The following is a 22,139-nucleotide window of genomic DNA, read 5'->3' on the forward strand; positions in this document are numbered from 1 at the left end:
ACGGCAACGTCTGGAATTGGTAATGGCAGTCCTGTACCACAAAACAGAGGTACACCTGGTGAGGTGGGTAAATGGGGACATGCAGGTAAGCATCCTTGATGTCCAGTGATACCATGTAATCCCCCTCTTCCAGGCTTGCAATAACCGCCCTGAGCGATTCCATTTTGAACTTGAACTTCCTTATATAAGTGTTCAAGGATTTAAAATTTAGAATGGGTCTCACCGAACCGTCTGGTTTCGGTACCCCAAACATTGTGGAATAGTAACCCCGTCCCTGTTGAAGGAGGGGAACTTTTATTATCACCTGCTGGAGGTACAGCTTGTGAATTGCCGCCAGCACTACCTCCCTGTCCTGGGGAGTAGTTGGCAAGGCTGATTTGAGGTAACGGCGAGGGGGAGACGTCTCGAATTCCAGCTTGTATCCCTGAGATACCACTTGTAGAACCCAGGGATCCACCTGTGAGCGAACCCACCGGTCGCTGAAGATCCGGAGATGGGCCCCCTGGCTCCACCAGTGGAGCCCCACCGTCATGCGGTGGATTTAGTGGAAGCAGGGGAGGATTTTTGTTCTTGGGAACTGGCTGTATGGTGCAGCTTTTTCCCTCTACCCCTGCCTCTGGGCAGAAAGGACGCGCCTTTAACCCGCTTGCCTTTCTGGGGCCGAAAGGACTGTACCTGATAGTACGGTGCTTTCTTAGGCTGTGAGGGAACCTGAGGTAAAAATGTCGACTTCCCAGCTGTTGCTGTGGAAACGAGGTCCGAGAGACCATCCCCAAACAATTCCTCACCCTTGTAAGGCAAAACCTCCATGTGCCTTTTAGAATCCGCATCACCTGTCCACTGCCAAGTCCATAATACTCTCCTGGCAGAAATGGACATTGCATTAATTCTAGATGCCAGCCGGCAAATATCCCTCTGTGCATCTCTCATATATAAGACTACGTCTTTAATATGCTCTATGGTTAGCAATATAGTGTCCCTGTCCAGGGAATCAGACCACGCTGCTGCAGCACTGCACATCCATGCTGAAGCAATAGCAGGTCTCAGTATAGTGCCTGAGTGTGTATACACAGACTTCAGGATAGCCTCCTGCTTTCTATCCGCAGGCTCCTTTAAGGCGGCCGTATCCTGAGACGACAGTGCCACCTTTTTTGACAAGCGTGTGAGCGCTTTATCCACCCTCGGGGATGTCTCCCAACGTAACCTGTCTTTCAACTCATCAGATGGGGGAAAAGTCACTGGTTGCTTTTTCTCCCCAAACATAATACCCTTTTTAGTGGTACCTGGGTTAATGTCAGAAATGTGCAACACATTTATCATTGCCGTAATCATGCAACGGATGGCCCTAGTGGAATGTACATTAGTCTGGTCATCGTCGACACTGGAGTCAGACTCCGTGTCGACATCTGTGTCTGCCATCTGAGGTAGCGGGCGTTTTTGAGCCCCTGATGGCCTTTGAGACGCCTGGGCAGGCACTGGCTGAGAAGCCGGCTGTCCCACAGCTGTTATGTCATCGAACCTTTTATGTAAGGAGTTGACACTGTCGTGTAAAACCTTCCACATATCCATCCACTCTGGTGTCGACCCCACAGGGGGTGACATCACATTTATCGGCACCTGCTCCGCCTCCACATAAGCCTCCTCATCAAACATGTCGACACAGCCGTACCGACACACACACAGGGAATGCTCTGACTGAGGACCCCACCAAGTCCTTTGGGGAGACAGAGAGAGAGTATGCCAGCACACACCACAGCGCTATATAAACAGGGATTTACACTATTACAGAAAGTGATTTTCCCTATAGCAGCTATACAATACAGTTTTGTGCCTAAATTTAGTGCCCCCCCCCTCTCTTTTTTACCCTTTGAGCCTGGAAACTGCAAGGGAGAGCCTGGGGAGCTGTCTTCCAGCGGAGCTGTAAAGAGGCAATGGCGCCAATGTGCTGAGGGAGATAGCCCCGCCCCTTTTTCGGCGGGCTTCTCCCGCTCTTATATTAATATTATGGCAGGGGATTTTTGCACATATATAGTTTATTAGACTATATTATGTGCTTTTTTGACAAAGTAAGGTACTCTAATTGCAGCCCAGGGCGCCCCACCCCCAGTGCCCTGCACCCATCAGTGACCGGAGTATGTGGTGTGCATAGGGAGCAATGGCGCACAGCTGCAGTGCTGTGCGCTACCTTAATGAAGACCGGAGTCTTCAGCCGCCGATTTCCAGGACGTTCTTCTTGCTTCTGGCTCTACAAGGGGGACGGCGGCGCGGCTCCGGACGACCGAGGCTGGGCCTGTGTTCGATCCCTCTGGAGCTAATGGTGTCCAGTAGCCTAGAAGCCCAAGCTAGCTGCAAGCAGGTAGGTTCGCTTCTCTCCCCTAAGTCCCTCGTAGCAGTGAGTCTGTTGCCAGCAGATCTCACTGAAAATAAAAAACCTAATAACTACTTTCTTTTCTAGAAGCTCAGGAGAGCCCCTAGTGTGCAACCAGCTCGAGCCGGGCAAAGATTCTAACTGAGGTCTGGAGGAGGGGCATAGAGGGAGGAGCCAGTGCACACCAGTAGTCCTAATTCTTTCTTAGAGTGCCCAGTCTCCTGCGGAGCCCGTCTATTCCCCATGGTCCTTTACGGAGTTCCCAGCATCCACTAGGACGTCAGAGAAAAGATCTCTTCTTAGTGGTAGAGGCCAAGGATCTTCAACGGACATGTCCAACCTCCAAGGCCAAATCTGGGGCAATCAGAATTGCCTGGACACCTTAATTTCTGATTGGCTTGAGCACCCTTGGGAGCAACGGAATCGGAGGAAACCGGTAAGGCCAAGGCGACGTCAGTGAATCTACTGCCCTCGGAGGAAACCGGTAAGGCCAAGGCGACGTCAGTGCATCTACTGCCCTCGCCTGAGGGTCCCTGGTTCAAGAGCAATACCAGTGAAGCTTCTTGTTGAGTCCAGAAGCCATTATGTCGCTTTCCAGTTGTCCACTCCCGCCGACATTGCGCTTGCATTTCTTTCCGCCCAGAGTAGTATCTTTGACACCTCTCGCATACAGACTCTGCTTTTTGTCCCTCCTTGCCGACTGATGTACACCACTGCTGTGGCGTTGTCCGACTGTACTTGGATTGCGTGATCCTTGAGCAGAGGAGAGGCCTGAAGCAGAACATTGTAGATCGCCCGAAGTTCCAGAATGTTGATCGGAAGGAGGGCTTCGTGGGCTGACCACCAGCCCTGGAACTGCGCCCCTTGGGTGACCGCTCCCCATCCTCTAAGACTCGCACCCGTTGTGAGGAGAATCCAATCCTGAATCCCGAAGCTCTGGCCTTGCAAGAGATTGGAGGACTGCAGCCACCACAGGAGGGAAATCTTGGCCTGAGGTGATGGCTGTATCATCCGCAGCATCTGTAGATGTGATCCGGATCACTTGCTCAGGAGATCCAATTGAAATGTTCTGGCATGGAACCTCCCATATTGGATCGCCTCATATGAGGCGACCATCTTCCCCAACAATCTTATGCAGAGATGGATGGATACTCGAGCAGGTCGGAGCACCATGCGGACTATCTCCTGAAGTGTTCTTGCTTTGTCCTCCGGGAGGAACACCTTCTGGGCCACAGTATCCAGTAACAACCCCAGGAACAGGAACCGCTGAGTTGGCTCCAGGTGGGACTTCTGTAAATTGAGAATCCACCCATGGTGTGACCGAAGCTGGAAAGTGCGGTCGATATGGAGCAATAAAAGCTCCCTTGATCTTGCTTTTATCAGAAGATCGTCCAGGTAAGGGACAACATTGACCCCCTGGACCCGGAACATCATTTCCGCCATTACCTTTGTGAATACCCTCGGAGCTGTGGACAGGCCGAAGGGCAGTGCCTGGAATTGGTAGTGGTCGTCCAGCAGGGCAAACCTCAGATAAGCCTGATGAGGTGGCCAAATAGGAATATGAAGGAAGGCATCCTTGATATCCAAGTAAACCATGAAATCCTGTTCTTCCGGGCCCACAATCACTGCTCTCAAGGATTCAATTTTGAACTTGAACACCTTTAAGTAAGGGTTCAAGAACTTTAGATTCAAAATGGGCCTTACCGAACCGTCCGGCTTCGGTACCACAAACAGGTTGGAGTAATAATCCCTGCCTCGTTGTGGTATTGGTACTGGAACATAGACGTGGGGACTGGACCAACTTTTGCATGGCCTGTTGCAACTTAACTTGCGTATCCTCCAAAGCTGGTAAGCTTGATTTGAAAAAGCGTTTGGGAGCACTGTCGAACTTCAGCTTGCAGCCCTGATAAATGAGGTCCCTGACCCAGGTATCCTGCAGGAAAGCTCCTAGATGCGGCTGAAGTGACGCAGTTGAGCTCCCACCTCGAGATCCCCTCAGGGTGAGTGGGCACAGTCATGCTGAGAACTTAGTGGAAGCAAAACTGGCGTTCTGTTCCTGAGAACCGGTGTTTGCAGGACTTTTTGTCTTACCTCTGGCGCCGCTATTCGCATTGTAGGTACCCCTGGCCCTAGATCAAAATCTGTTAGACTGAAAGGACTGAACAGACGGCCCCGGGTAGGAATGCCTAGCCGGCGGGGCCCCAGAGGGGAGAAATGTAGATTTCCCTGCAGTGACTTTGGAAATCCACGTACTCGACACCAAAGAGCCATTTCCCAGAAAAGGGGAGGCATTCCACACTACGTTTGGATTCTGCGCAACCACAAGGCCCTGCGCGCCAACATTGCCATGGCAGGCATCCTAGCATTAATATTGCCTATTTCCTTGAGCGAGTCACACAGGACGCATGCAGTGTCCTGAATGTGCTTCAGGAGAGTCACCATAGTGACCAGAGGCATATCCCCAGAGAGGCCCTCCTGAATCGGAGTAGCCCACGTATGTATGGCATGGGTCATCCAGCAACCCGCTATGACTGGCTTTTACGATACACCTGCTGCTGTGTAGGTAGACTTTAGTTTAGTCTCTGTCCCCAGGGTCCTTTATGGTAAAAGGGCCTGGGGCAGGCAGCACCGCCTTTTTTGATAGTCGAGAGACAGAGACGACAGCTCCCAGGGGCTCGTCCCAGAATTTCCTACCTTCAGGAGCAAATGGGAAAGTGTGCAAAAATCTTTTTGACACTTGCCATTCTTTGTCCGGATTTTTCCAGGCTAATTTAAATAGGTCATCTAACTCTGCAGAATCAGGGAAAGTGACATTAGGCTTGTTTTGTGTAAAGAAAAAACAACTGCTGTGACGCAGCGTCCTCTAGAGGGAGCTTTAACACATCCCGTATAACCAGAGTGAGGGGTTCAATACAGAGCAGAAGCGGAATCCCCACTAACAGGATCCAAGTCCTGCCCATCCGCCTTTATTTCCTCATCTGAATCCGAGAGCAGAACAGGTAAACCACGTTTTTGTGGTCCTGAGTTAGGGAGGTGGGGCTGTGTAACATCGGTCCTAGCAGTTAAGTCTGCAACAGCATGTTGTAGTAGCTGAGTTTTCTGAACATTAGCAGTGAGTTGTGATGACATATCAGACATCATAGTATTAAGAGTCCCTAACCAGGATGGCTCTGGTCCCTCTCCCATAGCCCCTTCAGTGAGCGTGAAGATTGGCTGCATTGTTTATATGAAACAGAATCAGATGATAAAGGAGAGAATCTGGTGTGGCATACACTGCATAGTTTGTGTTTACCCACGCTCACAGTAATCGCAATAACATACACACGACCGTAATACTTAGCAAGCCTGCCCGTACTGTATGTGAGAGGCGAGAGAGAGACCAGCACACCCCAGCTATACAGCCCCAGTGAGGCTGTCAGCTTACTATATCACAGTGAAAACTAATGATGTCTGTCCTGTATAGGACACAGAATGTGTACAATAGCGGCTCTCCCCCTTTGCTACACCCTGTACCAGTTTTCCAGCGTGTCTTGTGAGTCAGGAGGAGCTGTGCTTGCTGCTGCATTAAGCAGAGGAAGGCGCAGCTGGTCCCGCTCTGAGGTAGCTCCGCCACCCCCCAATGGCACCGGAGCTATAGAGATTTTTATACTGGCAATGTCTGCTATGTTGCTTAAAAACATCACACAAGTGCTAGTTCAAGCCAAAGATAGCCAGTCTACACAGGTGGGGGGCTCTAGTGGGTCCGCCCCCAGGTGGGTCCCGTATGTCACGCCCCGTGTTTAGCCGCACCATGAGCTGGGGCCTCCGGCTTGTACTCACCAGTCATCACCTTCAAGCATATGTTAGGGGCATGCGGTGTGCTGCGATTGCGACAGCTAAGGCGCAGTGCCCCGCTGAACAACCAACCTCTCTTGACGGTGGTCCTGCAGCAGGGAAGCGGCTCTGACACCTCACAAGGCCGGTGACCGCCCCTAACTCCCACGGTGCAGGCATGCGGTTTCCCAAACAGCATACCGAAAATAATAAGTTTAAAAGAAATTGAAGAAAACTCTCTGGAGCTCAGAGATGTGCATCCTCTCCTGAGGGTACTTTTTTCTAAACTGCCTGTGGGAGGGGGCATAGAGGGGAGGAGCCAGCACACCCAGTGAAGAAATTTAAAGTGCACCGGTTCCTTTGGACCCAGTCTATACCCATCATACTAAGTCTCCCAATATCCCTTATGGATGCAAGAGAAAATGTATTTTTATAAAACTTAGCTTTTATTGCTTCTTTATAAAAGAGTATCCCAATTTATGGTCAAAGACGGGTATGGGTCATTAGGTCAACATGAGCTTTTTTTTTTAAAACTTTTTTTTGTGTCGTTTTCTCCGTAGAGTGACTGGGAACCCCAATCAGTGCACCGTATCCTCTCGCATGGCTCGGTTTGCTCGCCATGCTTCAGCAAGGTGCCTCACTGCGCTTGGCACAGGTTACTATACCCAATCGTAGTGCACGTGGATCGTAAAGTATGAAAAAGTTCCAAAAAAATTAAAAATGTGTAAAAACTTGTCGACCTTTTTCCATGTCGACCAATAGTGGTCGACCTAATGACTGTCGACCTCACTGTTGTCGACCTAATGACCGTATCCCGGCAAAGACACAGTGAAATATAGAGATTAAAAATCAGAGGTGATTAACATATATACAAACATATGTAAGGAAGTTTGAAGAAAAAAAGTGTTGATAAAAAAAAAACAAAGTCCACAAATTCAGTCCCTTACAATATTTGGTGCTATATCATAACAAGACTGATCTATGTTGGTAATCTATGACAGTATAATAAATAAAGCTATATTGAAAATTGGGACAACTGGTATTGACTTTTTAATTACTGTCTTTGTAGTGTCCTAGTCTGTGTGTTCCCGGTTGAAGGCTGAAGATACTGTACAGTCAGTAATTGTGTATTTGTGTCTATGTTGGCTCTATAGGTTATGAACCAGCAGTAGATTTTTTTTTACCTGTGTTTATTTATTAATAAATCCCGTAGGAGTCAAATCAGCAGATGATGACACCTTCTTAGAATTTGTTTTATTTGGGGGATAACTTCTCCAAGGTGGTAATCATGATTTAATATACATATGAATTACTGAGGAGACAGCACAATAGTATTTCTCAGTAAGATGTGCTGTTATACTTTTCTGATGTAGTTACAATTACCCTATTGCATTCATTGACATTCCCCACATGTAAGAGTATACAGTAAAGGGGGGTACACACGGAGAGATCCGTGCTTAAAATCTAAGCAATCTTGCTAGATTGCTTAGATTTTAAGCACGGATCTGCCGTGTGTATGCCCTCCAGCGATAGCGATGCGCGGCCCCGAGCATCGCTATCGCCGATGCTAGATTGAGCCTGCATGCAGGCTCAATCTAGCGGGTCGCTCACTTCACCGTTGTGTGAAGTGAGCGGCCCCCCGTCGGCTTTCCCCCTCGCTCAGCACATCGCGCTGTGCTGAGCGGGGTGAGAGATGTGTGCTGAGCGGTCTGTGTTAAGATCGCTCAGCACACATCTCTCCCGTGAGTACCCCCCTTAACTGTTGCTGGTGACTGGCAATAATGTTGCATTCAGTGGGGATATTCAATTGTTTGAAAAGTCAGTTGGGTGTCTGCTGGTACAAATGATTAAATGTACATTAAGATAAAACAAGATTTAATATACACATGAATTGCTAAGACAGCACAATAGTATCTCTCAGTAAAGCCAGGTATACGCTAGGCGATTTCAACCCAAAAAATAAACGATATAAATGTAGTTATTGTTTATTTTTAGGCTTCTATCGTCCAGTGTGTATGGGGTATTATTGGTGAACGATGTGCGCTCCAACACGTCGTTCAGCAATCACCAGTACTGAGTGGACATGCAGCTCAATCCCGTCAATGTCGGGCTGAGATCCATGTCCGGGAATGCCGGCGGTGACGTCAGTGAATGGTATAGTTCAGTGTATACGCGCTGTATCGTTGGACGCTATATTGTTCAACGATTTAGTCATTCATCTCCAGCATTAAAGTATCACCTAGTGTGTACCCACCTTAAGATGTGCTGTTGTGCTTGTCTGGTGTAGTTACAGCAATATTGCATTTATTGATATTCCCAACATATAACAGTATACAGTAACTGTTGCTGGTGAATGGCAGCAGTGTTGCATTCTGTTTGCAGTGTGTTCGGCCAATTCAGTGTTCTAACATCTAATCTAAACCCCCTGGATTAGATTCTGCCCTTGGGAGTAAACGGATTACATGCCACTAAATGTTCATTTATGTATACAATTATGGTGGTGTTAAGAAGTGTTTAAATACACATTGATATCACACTATTGAGTAACCAGATGGTCAGTAATGCTGTGTTACTCTTTTGTAGCCGCCTCAATAATCCGTTAGATAGGCATTATAAATCAATCCTGCCTCAAGGAAGAGATGTCAATTAATATCAATAACACTCCGTTATACATAATATGTAACTACCACTTCCTAACAGAGGACTTGAATTGATGGGGCCCTTTGATTACAGGAAATATTCCGGCGGCTGGATAACCAACGGCCCCAACTCATCATGTGCTCAATGGCAATAGATCTGTATCCTGAATTGACTCTGATAAAAAAAAAAAAACATGCAAAATCTTAATATACACACAATTAATGATTAAATGCACATTAGGGTAGGACACATCGTAGACTTGCTTAAAACACTACGTGCACGTGTCACTGTCTAAGCAGCTTCAGCATGACCTCCATAAGCTTCAAGGAGAATCTACCACCAGGTCCCAATTCCAGTGACATCTTCACATAATTGAATCTGCCGCTCTCAGTTTGTTTAAGCCTGGCCTAATTGGCCCTCTTGCATTTGTGTATGTATGAATGTACCGCCAGGCGCTATATAGTGTGTGTTGGAATGTATTTTAAATTAGGGGTGGGGGAAGGTATAGTGCAGCGTTGCGCCCCTTCTCCGCCAATCCCCATCCATACAGCTGTCTTTCAGCAGCACCACCACCTTCCTAGAAAGTACTTCAGAAAGATGGTGCATGCGCACAAGATACTGGGGCAGATGTATTAACCTGGAGAAGGCATAAGGAAGTGATAAACCAGTGATATGTGCAAGGTGATAAAGGAACCAGCCAATCCGCTCCATTATGTAAATTAACAGTTAGGATCTGATTGGCTGGTGCCTTTATCACCTTGCACATATCACTGGTTTATCACTTCCTTATGCCTTCTCCAGGTTAATACATCTGCCCCAGTCTTTCTTATCTCATGTGCCATCTTTCACAACATAGGGTCGGAAAGGTGGCTCCGTCTGCAATGCAGTTACAGTGGTAGAGTATGTTCTCCGCTCATTATAGACATACAGTAGCCTACAATGATTCAACTACTCGTATTTACTACCAACTAAATATAACATCTTTTACAAAATAATATCACAGAACATAACGGCAGATGCATTAACCTGGAGAAGGCATAAGGAAGTGATAAACAAGTGATATGTGCAAGGTGATAAAGGCACCAGCCAATCCGCTCCAATATGTAAATGAACAGTTAGGAGCTGATTGGCTGCTGCCTTTATCACCTTGCACATATCACTGGTTTATCACTTCCTTATGCCTTCTCCAGGTTAATACATCTGCCCCTCAATCTTAAAAATATGGAAAAATTACAACTGTTTTACAAAGAACTTTGAATAAATAGGACAGAAAAAAAAAAAAGAGGAAACAATTTTTATTACTTTTTACACAGCCGTCTGCATATAAATTAATGGTGATCACTGTGTAATTATACCTGCAAGAGCCCTCAAAAGTCTATCACATAGAAAATGTAGAAACAACTTATTTGGATTTTGAAGTGGAAAATAGTTTTACATAAGAAATATAGTTTAGTTAAACTTCGGATACAAAATATTCATAAATACAAAAACAAAATAATTCACACATTCCTTTGAATGCTAGATAAATAACTAGAATTTTCAAAATACTCTCAGTGTGTATAGTCCATCCCTCAAAAATATACCCCAGTCTATTCACTCAAGTAGTGTTGTTCATGTATGGCTGCTTTTTGTCATTGATATCAACAGTAACTTTCAAGCATAAGAACTACAGCAAATAGAAAAAAAATTGAGAAAAAACTCACAGCAGTTAAACAGTCAGCTCATAATCTGATATACATATATAACAACATAACATACATGTATGTGGCTTGGACCTTATTAAGTAGTTCTTTCCTGCTTTTGCAGTGCTGAATTGTTAAGAATCAGTGCTTTCTCATCAAGTGGACAGCCTTCGATTATTGCTTGGCAATTCAGTTCAGCAGGACAACACAATATGTGAAACCAGAGATTGTAAATTAGAACACCGAAACTCTATTGTCTCTACTACAGCGGCTGGAGATAAGTCAGATCCGGGACTTTTTGGTGGCTGGAGCAGACGAATATGTATTGCTAGTAGAGACATCCAGATCTAATTTCTGAGCCTCACTGATGAAAAAGGACCGCAGGCGGATTCCTGCTTTGGCTTCGTTGCTCTCAACATGGTTGTACTCGAAGCAGTTGGAAAACATCAGTTCAACGTCTCTTACAAATTCAGCTGTTAGACAGAGACAGACGTTAGTATCCTGAACTAGTTACTTTGACTAATGACTATACCAGAGATTCACAAACTCTGTTCTGAGGAACCCAAACAGTTCAAGTATTCCAGGCAGGTGCATTCATTACTCACTGGCACATTTTAAAAGATGCACAGGTGGAACTAATTAGTTCACTTGTAATTCTATGAGGAGACCTGAAAAACATGAACTGTTTGGGGTCCTAAGGACCGAATTTAAGAATCTGTGGGCTATATAAACTAGAACTCTCTATGCCAGTCACAAAAACACAGCAACATTCTTCTCTTAAACGTGAGGTCCACAATATCAAACATTTATAAGTATATGATAGTCAATCCCCCCCTAAAGCAATCAAAGACGTACATACAGGAACTTCTGCAAAATTACTACACACATTTTAATCAACAGGCTAAAACAGATGGCTTTCTAAGCTACAGATTTAAATGTAGAATGCCAACAGACCTAGTTACAAATATTACTACATATGCTGTTTCAAATCCTGATTTGCTTACATCGAAACCCGAAAAGCTCCCAGGAAGTAGAACTGGAGCCCTGGTCCGAGACCTTTGTCTCTTCAGCAGATACCAGTTCTTGCAGTAACTTCTGTGCTGCATATATCCTTGGAAAGTTTGTGAAGAACATAGGTGGCACAGAGATCACTGAACCTATGTCGTGCTATTGCAGGTTTCAAATGCATAATTTCAGGATAGACGAGCACTAATGAGATAAATATGAACTGGTTCTGTGATCACTTACATGCAGACTTGTATTCACATTTGTTCACTTTTTCACGGATGATATTTAAGGCAATGGGTCTCTGGATAATATCAAAATAATCCGGAACCTGTGAAGATGATTTAAAATAGCATACTTAATAAGCAGAAGTCAGTTTCAAACATGCTAATTCAATAATACAATGTAATAAAATGCTATGATAGATTCCACATCCTAAAACCATTGTACAGTCAAATAAAATATTAGGATTATTATTTTTTAAATTTAAGATCTATTATAAATATAAAGAAATTGTCATTGGCAATGCATCAGTGTAAATAGGACTGTAAATGTAAGCGCAAACAAATAAGATTTTAATTACCTACCGGTAAATCCTTTTATCATAGTCCATAAGGGATACTGGGGACACTTAGTACAATGGGGTATAGATGGGGTCCAAAGGCGCCGATGCACTTTAAATTTCTTCATCCGGGTGTGCTGGCTCCTCTCCTCTATGCCCTCCCTCACAGCTCAGTCTAGGAAGACTGCGCCCGAAGGAGATGGACTTACTTGAGAGGAGGAACATGTCAACACAACTAGTGGTGAGATTAACGAACCAGCACACATCAGAGACATACTAGCAACAGCTAGTGGAACCAGAAACAGTAACAGCTGATGTAAACAACTTGACACAAGAACAATAACTTGCAGGAAGGTCAAAGCACAGAGGCGGGCACCCAGTATACCTTATGGACTATGAGAAAAGGATTTACTGGTGAGTAATTAAAATCCTCTTTTCTCTATCATCCGTAAGGGATACTGGGGACACTTCGTACGATGGGGACGTCCCAAAGCTCCCAGAATGGGTGGGAACATGCTGAGACGCCTGCAGCACCGCATGTCCAAACTGGACATCCTCTGTAGCCAGGGTATCAAATCTGTAGAACTTTACAAACGTGTTTGTCCCCGACAAGGTAGCGAACCAGCACAGTTGCAAGGCCGAGACACCACCGGCAGCCGCCCAGGAAGAACCCACAGACCTGGTAGAGTGGGCCTAGACAGACCGAGGAATAGGCAAGGCCGCCGAAGCGTAGGCCTTTTGAATAGTAAGCCTAATCCAACGGTCAATAGACTGCTTTGAAGCAGGACGACCCTTTTTGTGAGCATACAGCACAAAGAAGGAATACGATTTTCAGACAGCAGCAGTCCTCTTGACGCAAATCCTCAGGGCTCGCACCACATACAAGGACTCAGGAACTGATGAAGTGGCCAAAGATGCCAGAACCACAATAAGCTGATTTAGGTGGAATGCAGAAACCACCTTAGGCAGGAATTATTGTTGAGTCCCGAGTTCCGCTCTGTCCTCATGAAAGACCAGGTAGGGACTCCTACAGGACAAAGTGCAAAGTTCTGAAATGCGCCTGGCGGAAGCCAATGCAAGGAGCATGACAGTCTTCTACGTAAGGTACTTGACCTCTACCGACATCAGAGGTTCAAACCAAGAAGACAGCAGAAAGGTCAGAACCACTTGTAGATCCCAAGGTGCTGTGGGCGGCACAGAAGGAGGCTGCAGGAACGTCTGTACCTCAGACAAAGCAGCCAATTTCTTCTGAAAGAAAATGGACAAGGCCGACATCTGAACCTTTATGGAGCCCAACCTTAGGCCCATATCCACACCAGCCTGTAAGAAACGCAAAAAGCGTCCCAGGTTGAAATCCGCAGATGGATATTTTCAGCCCTCACACCAGGAGATGTATCGTTTCCAGATATGGTGGTAATGCTTCATGACAGCTTTCTTGGCTTGAATCATGGTGGTAAACACCTTACCCGGAACTCCCTTCTCAGCTAGAAGGTTCTGCTCAACCGCCATGCCGTTGAACGAAGGCACCATTAAGTCCAGGAAGATGAACGGTCCCTGCAGAAGAAGATCCTCCCGAAGTGGTAGGGGCCAGGGGTCTTCTATTGCCATGGCCAGAAGATCCGTATACCAAACCCATCGAGGCCAGTCAGGGGCAATGAGAATTGCCTGAACTCCCTCTTCTGATTCTTTTTAGAACCCTGGGGAGCAATGGAATCGGAGGAAACACGTACACCAGCAGGTAAACCCATGGTGTTGTCAGTGCGTCCCCTGCCGCTGTCAGAGGGTCCCTCGTCCTGGAACAACCGCACTGAAGATTGTTGCCGAGAGGCCATCAGATCAATCTGAGGACAGCCCCACCGATCAGTTATCAGTCTAAATACCTGCGGGTGGAGACCTCACTCTTCTGGGTGTAGGTTGTGACGAGGAAGTCTGCCTCCCACTGGTCTACTCCTGGAATGAAAATGGCTGACACCGCCCCTGCATTCCTCTCGGCCCAGAGGAGAATCTTGGATACCTCCTGCATGCAGGCCCTGCTCTTCGTTCCTCCTTGACGATTGATGTAAGCCACTGCCGTGGCACTGTCTGATTGAACCTGAAGCAGATGAGAAGCCTGCAGCAGAGCATTGTATATCGTTCTGAATTCCAGTATGTTTATAGGAAGACAGGCTTCGAGGTTTGACCACCTGCCCTGAAACTAAGCCCCTTGGGTGACAGCTCCACAGCCCCGAAGGCTCGCGTCCGTGATCAAGAGAATCCAATCCTGGATCCCAAAGCTCGGCACCTCCAAGAGGTTGGAGGGTTGCAACCACCACAGGAGAGAAATCATGGCCTGATGAGACTTATGACCTGGTGCAACTGCAGATGTGAACCAGACCACTTCTTCAGGAGCTCCAGTTGGAAAGTCCTGTCATGGAATCTGTCAAACTGAATGGCTTCGAAGAAGGCCACCATCTTTTCCAACAGACAGGTGCAAAGATGTACAGAGACCCTGTTCGGCTGCAGAACTGCCCAAAACAACTCCTGAAGTGCCTTTGCCTTGTCTGCAGGAAGGAAGACCTTCTGAGCCACCGTGTCCAGGATCATTCCGAGGAACTGGAGACGCTGGGTTGGCTCCAGGTGGGATTTTTGAAAATTCAGAATCCAACCGTGGTGTGACAACAGGGATGTCGTGCAGCAAATGCTGTCCAGCAGAAGTTCCTTTGATCTTGCTTTTGATCAGAATATCGTCTAGGTAGGGGACAATGTTCACTTCCTGCATCCTCAGTTGGAACATCATTTCCGCCATTACTTTAGTGAAGACCCTTGGGGCCGTGGATAGGCCGAAGGGTAGCGCCTGGTAGTGTTCCTCCAGCAGAGCAAACCTGAGGTAAGCCTGATGAGGCAGCCATATCGGAATATGGAGGTAAGCGTCCTTTATGTCTAGAGAGACCAAGAACTCCTCCTCCTCCAGACCTGAGATCACTGTTCTCAGAGACTCCATTTTGAACCGGAAAACCCGCAGATATGGGTTTAACGTTTTGAGGTTCAAAATGGGCCTCACTGAACCGTCCTGTTTTGGTACCACAAAAAGGCTGGGACAGTATCCCTCGCATTGTTGTTGAAGTGGCACAGGAACAATGACCTGGGTCTGAGCTAACTTGTGAATGGCCTCCCGTAGCGTGAGGCGCATGGTTTCTGAAGCCGGTAAACCAGACTTGAAAAACCTGTGATGCAGAGAACTTTCGAATTCCAGTTTGTAGCCCTGGGAGATCAGCTCCATTTGGAATAGCTCCTGCCAGGATGCCTTTGTAAGAGACCTGAAGAATCTCAGACGAGCTCGCACCATAAGATCCCCCTGGAGCGGAGGGACACAGTCATGCGGAGGGTTTTGAGGAGACAGAGCTGACGCTCTGGTCCTGAGACCCGGTGGTGGCAGGTTTACCTGACTTACCTCTGGAGCCTCATGCCACATTTGAGGCACCTCTTGCCTTACCCTTAAAGCGCGCTGTCCGAAAGGCCTGCAGTGAAGGCCCAGTGTGAGAACGTCTAGCTGGTGGAGCAGCAGAGGGTAGGTACGTGGACTTTCCAGCAGTAGCCTTTGAAATCCGGGTATCTAATTCATCTCCAAACAGCCAATCACCTGTGAAGGGCAGGGCTTCCACACTCCTTTTAGACTCCGCGTCCGCCACCCACTGACGCAACCACAACGCTCTGCATGCAGAAACCGCCATGGTAGAGGTACGGGCATTTATAATGCCAATTCCTTTGATGGTATCACAGAGGAAGCGGGCAGATTCTTGGATGTGCTGAAACGGCATCACCATCTCAGCCAGGGACTTATCCCCAGTGAGACCCTCCTGAAGGTTACAAGCCCAAGTATGTATGGCATGAGTCACCCAACAACCTTCAATAACAGGCCTTTGGGAGGCCCCCTGCTGCAACATAAATAGATTTTAAGGTTCTCTCTTTTTTTTCCTTTCTGTGGGTTCCTTTAAGGACGTAGCCCCTGGAACAGGCAGTACTGTCTTTTTTGACAGACGTGATACTGACGCATCAACAGCAGGGGAAGTTTCCCAGAGACCTTTCGCCCCTTATGAGCAAAAGGAAAGGAATCACCCATTTTTTTTTTACACTTGGAATTTCTTGTCAGGAGTAGCCCATGGCTCCCTGAAAAGATCATCCAGTTCCTTTGAGTCAGGAAATGTGACCTGCACCTTTTTCTGTGCAGAGACGGAGGATTGCTGCACATCTATCTCATTCCCAGGAATATTTAGGACATCCATTATAGCAATGATAAGTGAGTCTACACCCTGTGCAGCAGAGGAATCATGTAACTCCGTATTAGATTCCAGTTCCTTTGCCTCTTCCACCTTTGGCACCTCCTCCTCAGATTCCGAGAGGATATCAGGTAATGGAAATGGTAGAGGGGAAACACGTCTGCTGTCTGACCTAACTTGTCAGAGCAACCACAGACTGTTGTAACTGCTGCCTTTCCCGTATGGCAGTAGTCATTTCATTAGACATGTCATCCATAATAGTTTTAATAGAACGGAGCCAAGCTGGCTCATGCAAATCACCCGCAGAAGCCCCCTACCTCGTGAAGGCAGACTGCATTGTTCACACATGAGAGAATCTGCAGAGGAGAGGGAAAACCTGGAGTGAATAGTGCACACTTTTTTACACACACACGGGTACAAGCAAGCCTGCCTAGCCCAGTATGTGTGGAGAGACTCAGAAAGGAGGAACCAGCACACATCCTGAAACTAACAATTGTACAGTTAGAAGAGATGCAATTAGGTGTACAGTGCGGGAGGAGTCTAATACAAGGGTCCCAAAGCGGCCACTCCCCCTTACCTACACCCCTGTACCAGCGTCTGGCAGTGGAGAATAATTTGGAGGAGCTGGCAGTCCTGCAGCAACGCTGAGTGTCCAGGAAATGGCGCCAGCAAGCCGCTGGTCCCGCTCTGAGGAAGCTCCGCCCCTTGCAATGGCGCTGAAGCTACATGTATATTTATACTGGCAAAATGTGTGTAAAGTAAGGCACCAACACGTTTACGCTGGGGCCTGTGGGATCACCCAAAGGGGAGTCCATATGCCGCACTGCACATAGAACTGGGGTACCCGATTGTCACTCACCACTCTGCCGACCTTCAGGCTCTGCGCTGAGGGCGTGCTGTGGGTGCGTGCGCAAGAGCGCAATGCCTGCAGTACACTGACCCTCAGGACCATTGTCCTGTCAGCAGGATCTGACTCAGCACCACCAGGAGGCCGGTGTCGGTCCCCACTCCAGTTTCCCTTGGTGCAGGTAAGCTGTTGCCCAACAGCTTACCTGAAAATAACAAACATTAAAATAAACTGAAGAAAAACTCTTTTGGAGCTCCAGAGTGTGCATCCTCTCCTTAGGGTGCATTTTTCTAAGCTGAGCTGTGAGGGAGGGCATAGAGGGGAGGAGCCAGCACACCCTGTTCAAATTTAAAGTGCACCAGTTCCTTTGGACCCCATCTATACCCCATCGTACTAAGTGTCCCCAGTATCCCTTATGGATGATAGAGAAATATACATGTGGTGATATTTTTCTGCACCAGGTTAAAGATGAACTCTTGTCCAGTACACCTACTACTCAGACGGACCTGCTCATCTAAGCAGATGCTATGGACACAAAAGTTATCAGCAGGAAAATAAACTATTTGTGATATATGAGAGTAAGTATGCCCTGCTCAACAGGGGTCCCAAACATCAACATACAGCTGTCGTTTTGGAGGCAGCACTGTGGCATAGTAGTTTGTATTGTCTGCTTTAAAGCACTGGTGCCATGGGCTTGTTTCTGTGCGGGGTTTGCATGTACATGTCTATAAGGGTTTTAATGAAAACAATGCAAGCATGTGTAAGGCGGTATCCGGACTCTAGGTCGACAGTGAGTAGGCAGACACAGGAAATAGGTCGACATGAGTTTTGCACTTTTTTTTTTACTTTTTCACACTTTATGATCCACGTGGACTACAATTGGGAACGGTAATCTGTGACAAGCGCAGCGTGACAACTTGCCCGAAGCATGGCGAGCGAACCGAGCCATGCAAGGGGAAACGGTGCACTTATTGAGGTTCCCAGACACTTTACGAAGAAAACAACACCAAAAAATATATTAAAAAAAGACCTTTTCCCATGTCGACCTAATGGCCGTGCTGACGCATTTCCTGTGTCAACTTAGTCACTGTCAGTCAATAGGTGTCGACCTAAACACTGTCGACCCAGAGTCCTATACCTGGGTAAGGCGTTGGGTATGAGAGAACAGCGATGGGGATCGCCGCGTCTGTATGCTGACCGCTGGTCTTGTAATTACATTCCTGTGTGAGTTGTCCATGTGGTAGGGAATGAAGGTTGTAAGTCCCTTCTGCCTCCCAGTAAGAAGGTGTAAAAACCTTTATTTTACAGAACAGCTCATTATGGAGCTATCGCAGGAGACAAACTTAGTGGATAAAATACATTTGCTACTCACAATTATTTTATCACAGTAAAGCAAAACAAAACATCTATCTCCCTTTGTTTTTTGTTTTTAAGTACAAAACCACACTTCAAGAAGAGCACAATACAATTTTAGAATAAAGGTCCATACACACTTAACGATATAATGAGCGACGTCGCTCATTTTCCCCCTCCTTGAGCGACGTCGCTCATTATATCGTTAAGTGTGTATGCCGCCAGCGACGACCGATGCGCGGCCCCGCGGGTCGGCAACGATCGTCGCTGTCGGTAGGGCATGCATGAAGGATGTGGACTGTCGTCCACGACCTTCATGCAGGGCTGGCGGGGGCGTGACGTCACTGAGCGATATGAGCGGTCATATCGCTCAGTGCGTACTGGCGGCCGCCGACCGGCCGGCCCGGGAGGGGGAGACGTTAGACGATGTCGCTCACAGAGCGACATCGTCTAATGTGTATGGACCTTTAGGGCAAATACCTGTAGAGCGTGAAATAAGACCCACAATCATACAGGGAGTTTGCACTGCCTGATGGTTACAGACATATACTGTAAATAAAGACTAAAACTCCACATTAGAGCAACAGACAAAAGAGCATTGTAAATATAGGGGTCACTGGAGCCTTAAGACACTGGGGTATAGACCGATGTATGAGCTAGCACATTAAATTTAAAAGTGTGACTGGCTCCTCCTCCTCTATCCCCCAGCAGCCCCAGTTAGAGAACAGAGCCAGAGGTGACGGAATACAGGTGCAGAACAGGAACGGAGGAGAAGGAATAAACACAAGCACAACGGCCAAGGATGAACTGATATACAACAAACTACAAACAACCATGCAGATAACACAAAAAACAAGGCAGGTGAGCAGCGCTGGGCTGCTAGTACCAAAATCCTATTTTCCCTTTCATCACCTAAGGGACGTCCCAAAGTTTCCCCCATGGGTGGGGAAAGCCCTATAAAACCTGCAAAACACTGTGGCCAAAGCTGGAACCCACAGCCACATAAGTGTCAAAACTGTAAAACTAAACAAAAGTGCATACCATGGACCAAGTGCAGAACGACAAAGCTGCAATGCAGAGGGACCTCTATTTGCAGCCCAAGAAGTGCCCACCGAGCGTGTGGAGTGTGAACAGGCAGAGGTCGAGCACTAGCAAGATAAGCTTGAAGAAAAGCCAGCCGGATCCATCTGGCAAACGTCTGTTTAGAAGTATATAAAACGCGCCGAGCAGCATCAGAAAGCACAAATAAGGCATCCGATTTGCACAATGCTACATATGGCTACATAGATATGGAGAGCCCGAACCACATCCAATGAGTAGAAGTGAAGTCATCAGACAAAACCAGGACCACAATCGGCAGGTTGATGTGGAAAGCAGTAACCACCTTGTGAAGGAAAGCTGGCTTCTTGCGAAGCTCCGCCTCATCATGGAAGATGAGGTAAGGAGACCTGCAGGACAAGGCTCCGAGCTCTGAGACCCTCCTAGCCAAAGCAAACAGAACTACTGTCTTCCAAGACAGGAACTTAAGGTCCACCTCCTCCAACGGCTCAAACGTGGAAGACTGTAAAAAGGTAAACACCAAATTGAGGTCCACAGAGCTGTAGGTGGCACAAAAAAAAAAAAAAAAAAAAAAAAAAAAAAGGAGGTTGCATGCAAAGAACTCTTTGGAGGAAGGTGTGAACCTCAGGTAACAGAGCCAAACTTATCTGAAAAAAGACGCACAAGGCAGACACCTTAACCTTCAGTGTGCAAAACCACATGGAGGAAAAGGAACTGAAGGGGAAGGCGGAAGGGAGCCATGGAGAAACCCCGGCCTTCATACCACACAAGATTGACAAATAGGATAACAATGGGTGGCTGTCACCGGTTTCCTCACTCTGAGCATGGTGGGGATAACAGACTCTGGAATACCTCAGTGTCTCAGAAGAGTGGCCTCAAAAGCCACGCTGTTAAACAGAGCCACCATAAGTCGGGGTAGACAAATAGATCTTGCTGCTGAACGTCCACACACAGGGGCAATGGCCATGCACGCTCTGCGAGCAGTATTTGATCATCCAAGAACCATGCCTGACGCGGCAATCTGGAGCCACCAGAATGACTGTGGAGGACTCGCGTTTGAGAACCCGTAGAAGGAAAGGAAAAAGGTGGAAACAGTTGCACTAGACTGTACCGCCATGGCCCCTTCAGAGCATCCACTACCGGGTCTCACATACTGGAGCAGTACCGGGCTAACTGATGGATGCCCCAGGAGGACATCAAATCTGTGGCCTGCCCCAACGTCGGACTAGCTTCTGGAAGGACTACAGATGAAGGGCCCAGTCTCTGGTATGCAGATCTTCACGACTTAGGTAGTTGGCTTCCCAGTTCTCAACTGTGGGATGAACACTGCAGATATCGCCACCACATGATGCTCTGCCCAAAGCAGGATGAGACTGATCTCGCACATAGCCATGTGGCTTTGAGGTCCCCCATGCCAATTTATATAGGCTACAGCTGTGGAGTTGTTGGACTGCACACAAATGGCCTTCCTCACAAGGAGGAAGGATGAATCTAGAAGAGCACTATAGACCGCTCGGAGCTCCAGGATGTTGATAGGTAGCATCATCTCCTGATAAAACCAGCGACCTTGAAACTGGTTGTCCAGTACCACAGCACACCAACTTCGAAAACTGGCATCTGTTGTCAGGATTATCCAGTCCCAAATGCTGAACCAACAACCTGCTGTGAGATTGCCGGAATGAAGTCACAAGAGCAGGGAGATGCGGTTCTGAGCAGATCAGGCGATGCATGTGAAGATGCGACTTGGGCTGGAGAACCAGTTGATGAATTTCCTGAGCCATCCTGAGACACATTGTAGTCTCTCATCCAGGATCATTCCCAGAAACTGGAGACGCTGAGACAGAACTAAACTGGACTTTGGGAAGTTGATTATCCAGCCGTGATGGATGAGAACCTGGTGTGTCAGGGATACATGTTCTAGCAGGGTCTTTTGTGACGGGGCCTTGATAAGGAGGTCGACTAGGTATGGGACAATAGTCACACCTAGGGATCGGATATGGGCGATCACCACCGACACCACCTTGGTGAACACCCAGATGACAGACTGAACAGGAGAGCCTGAAACGGATAATGCAAATCTCTGATGGCAAACCACAGGAATGACTAGTGTGGCTCCCAGATGGGTATGTGCAGATACACATCCTTTATGTCATGGCCATCATGAACTCCACAGGTTCTAATTCGGCAGACACCGAACAAAGGGATTCCACCTTGAACCGGTAAAACGTTAACTAGAGATTTAACTATTTCAGATTCAAAATAGGCCTGACAGAGCCGTCCAACTACGGGACTACAGATTTGAGTAGAGCCCTTATAGTTGTTGATGCACCAATACAGTAATCAACACCTCGAAGCCTAGAAGCTTGGCGATGGCCTGATGAAGCACCTCCCTTCAGTTTGGTGATGGGAATACCTGTGGTGAACAACCGAACTGGAGAAGCTACGAAATCTATTTTATAACCCTGGTACACCAGAATTCAGATCCATATAGCCAAACAGGTCAGAAACCAAGCGTCCCATAACTTCAAGAGACGCACACCCACCTTGGAAGTCC

General features: G+C 47.3%; 1 protein-coding gene across 3 annotated transcripts in view; it reads right to left on the reverse strand.

Moving 5' to 3' along the window:
- Positions 1–10,099: 10,099 nt before the first annotated feature.
- BAZ1A (bromodomain adjacent to zinc finger domain 1A) overlaps positions 10,100–22,139 on the reverse strand; it is a 284,468-nt gene continuing 272,428 nt past the window's right edge. For all 3 annotated transcript variants that reach the window (XM_063947878.1, XM_063947879.1, XM_063947877.1), the window contains exons 27-28: positions 11,752–11,839; positions 10,100–10,976 (exon numbers count right to left, since the gene is read on the reverse strand). In XM_063947878.1, the coding sequence (XP_063803948.1) occupies positions 10,786–10,976; positions 11,752–11,839 (279 nt within the window). In that variant the 3' untranslated portion in view covers positions 10,100–10,785. The remainder of the gene's footprint in view (positions 10,977–11,751; positions 11,840–22,139) is intronic.

This window comes from Pseudophryne corroboree, chromosome 12 (assembly GCF_028390025.1).
Source record: "Pseudophryne corroboree isolate aPseCor3 chromosome 12, aPseCor3.hap2, whole genome shotgun sequence".
In the NCBI taxonomy this organism is placed as follows: Eukaryota; Metazoa; Chordata; class Amphibia; order Anura; family Myobatrachidae; genus Pseudophryne; species Pseudophryne corroboree.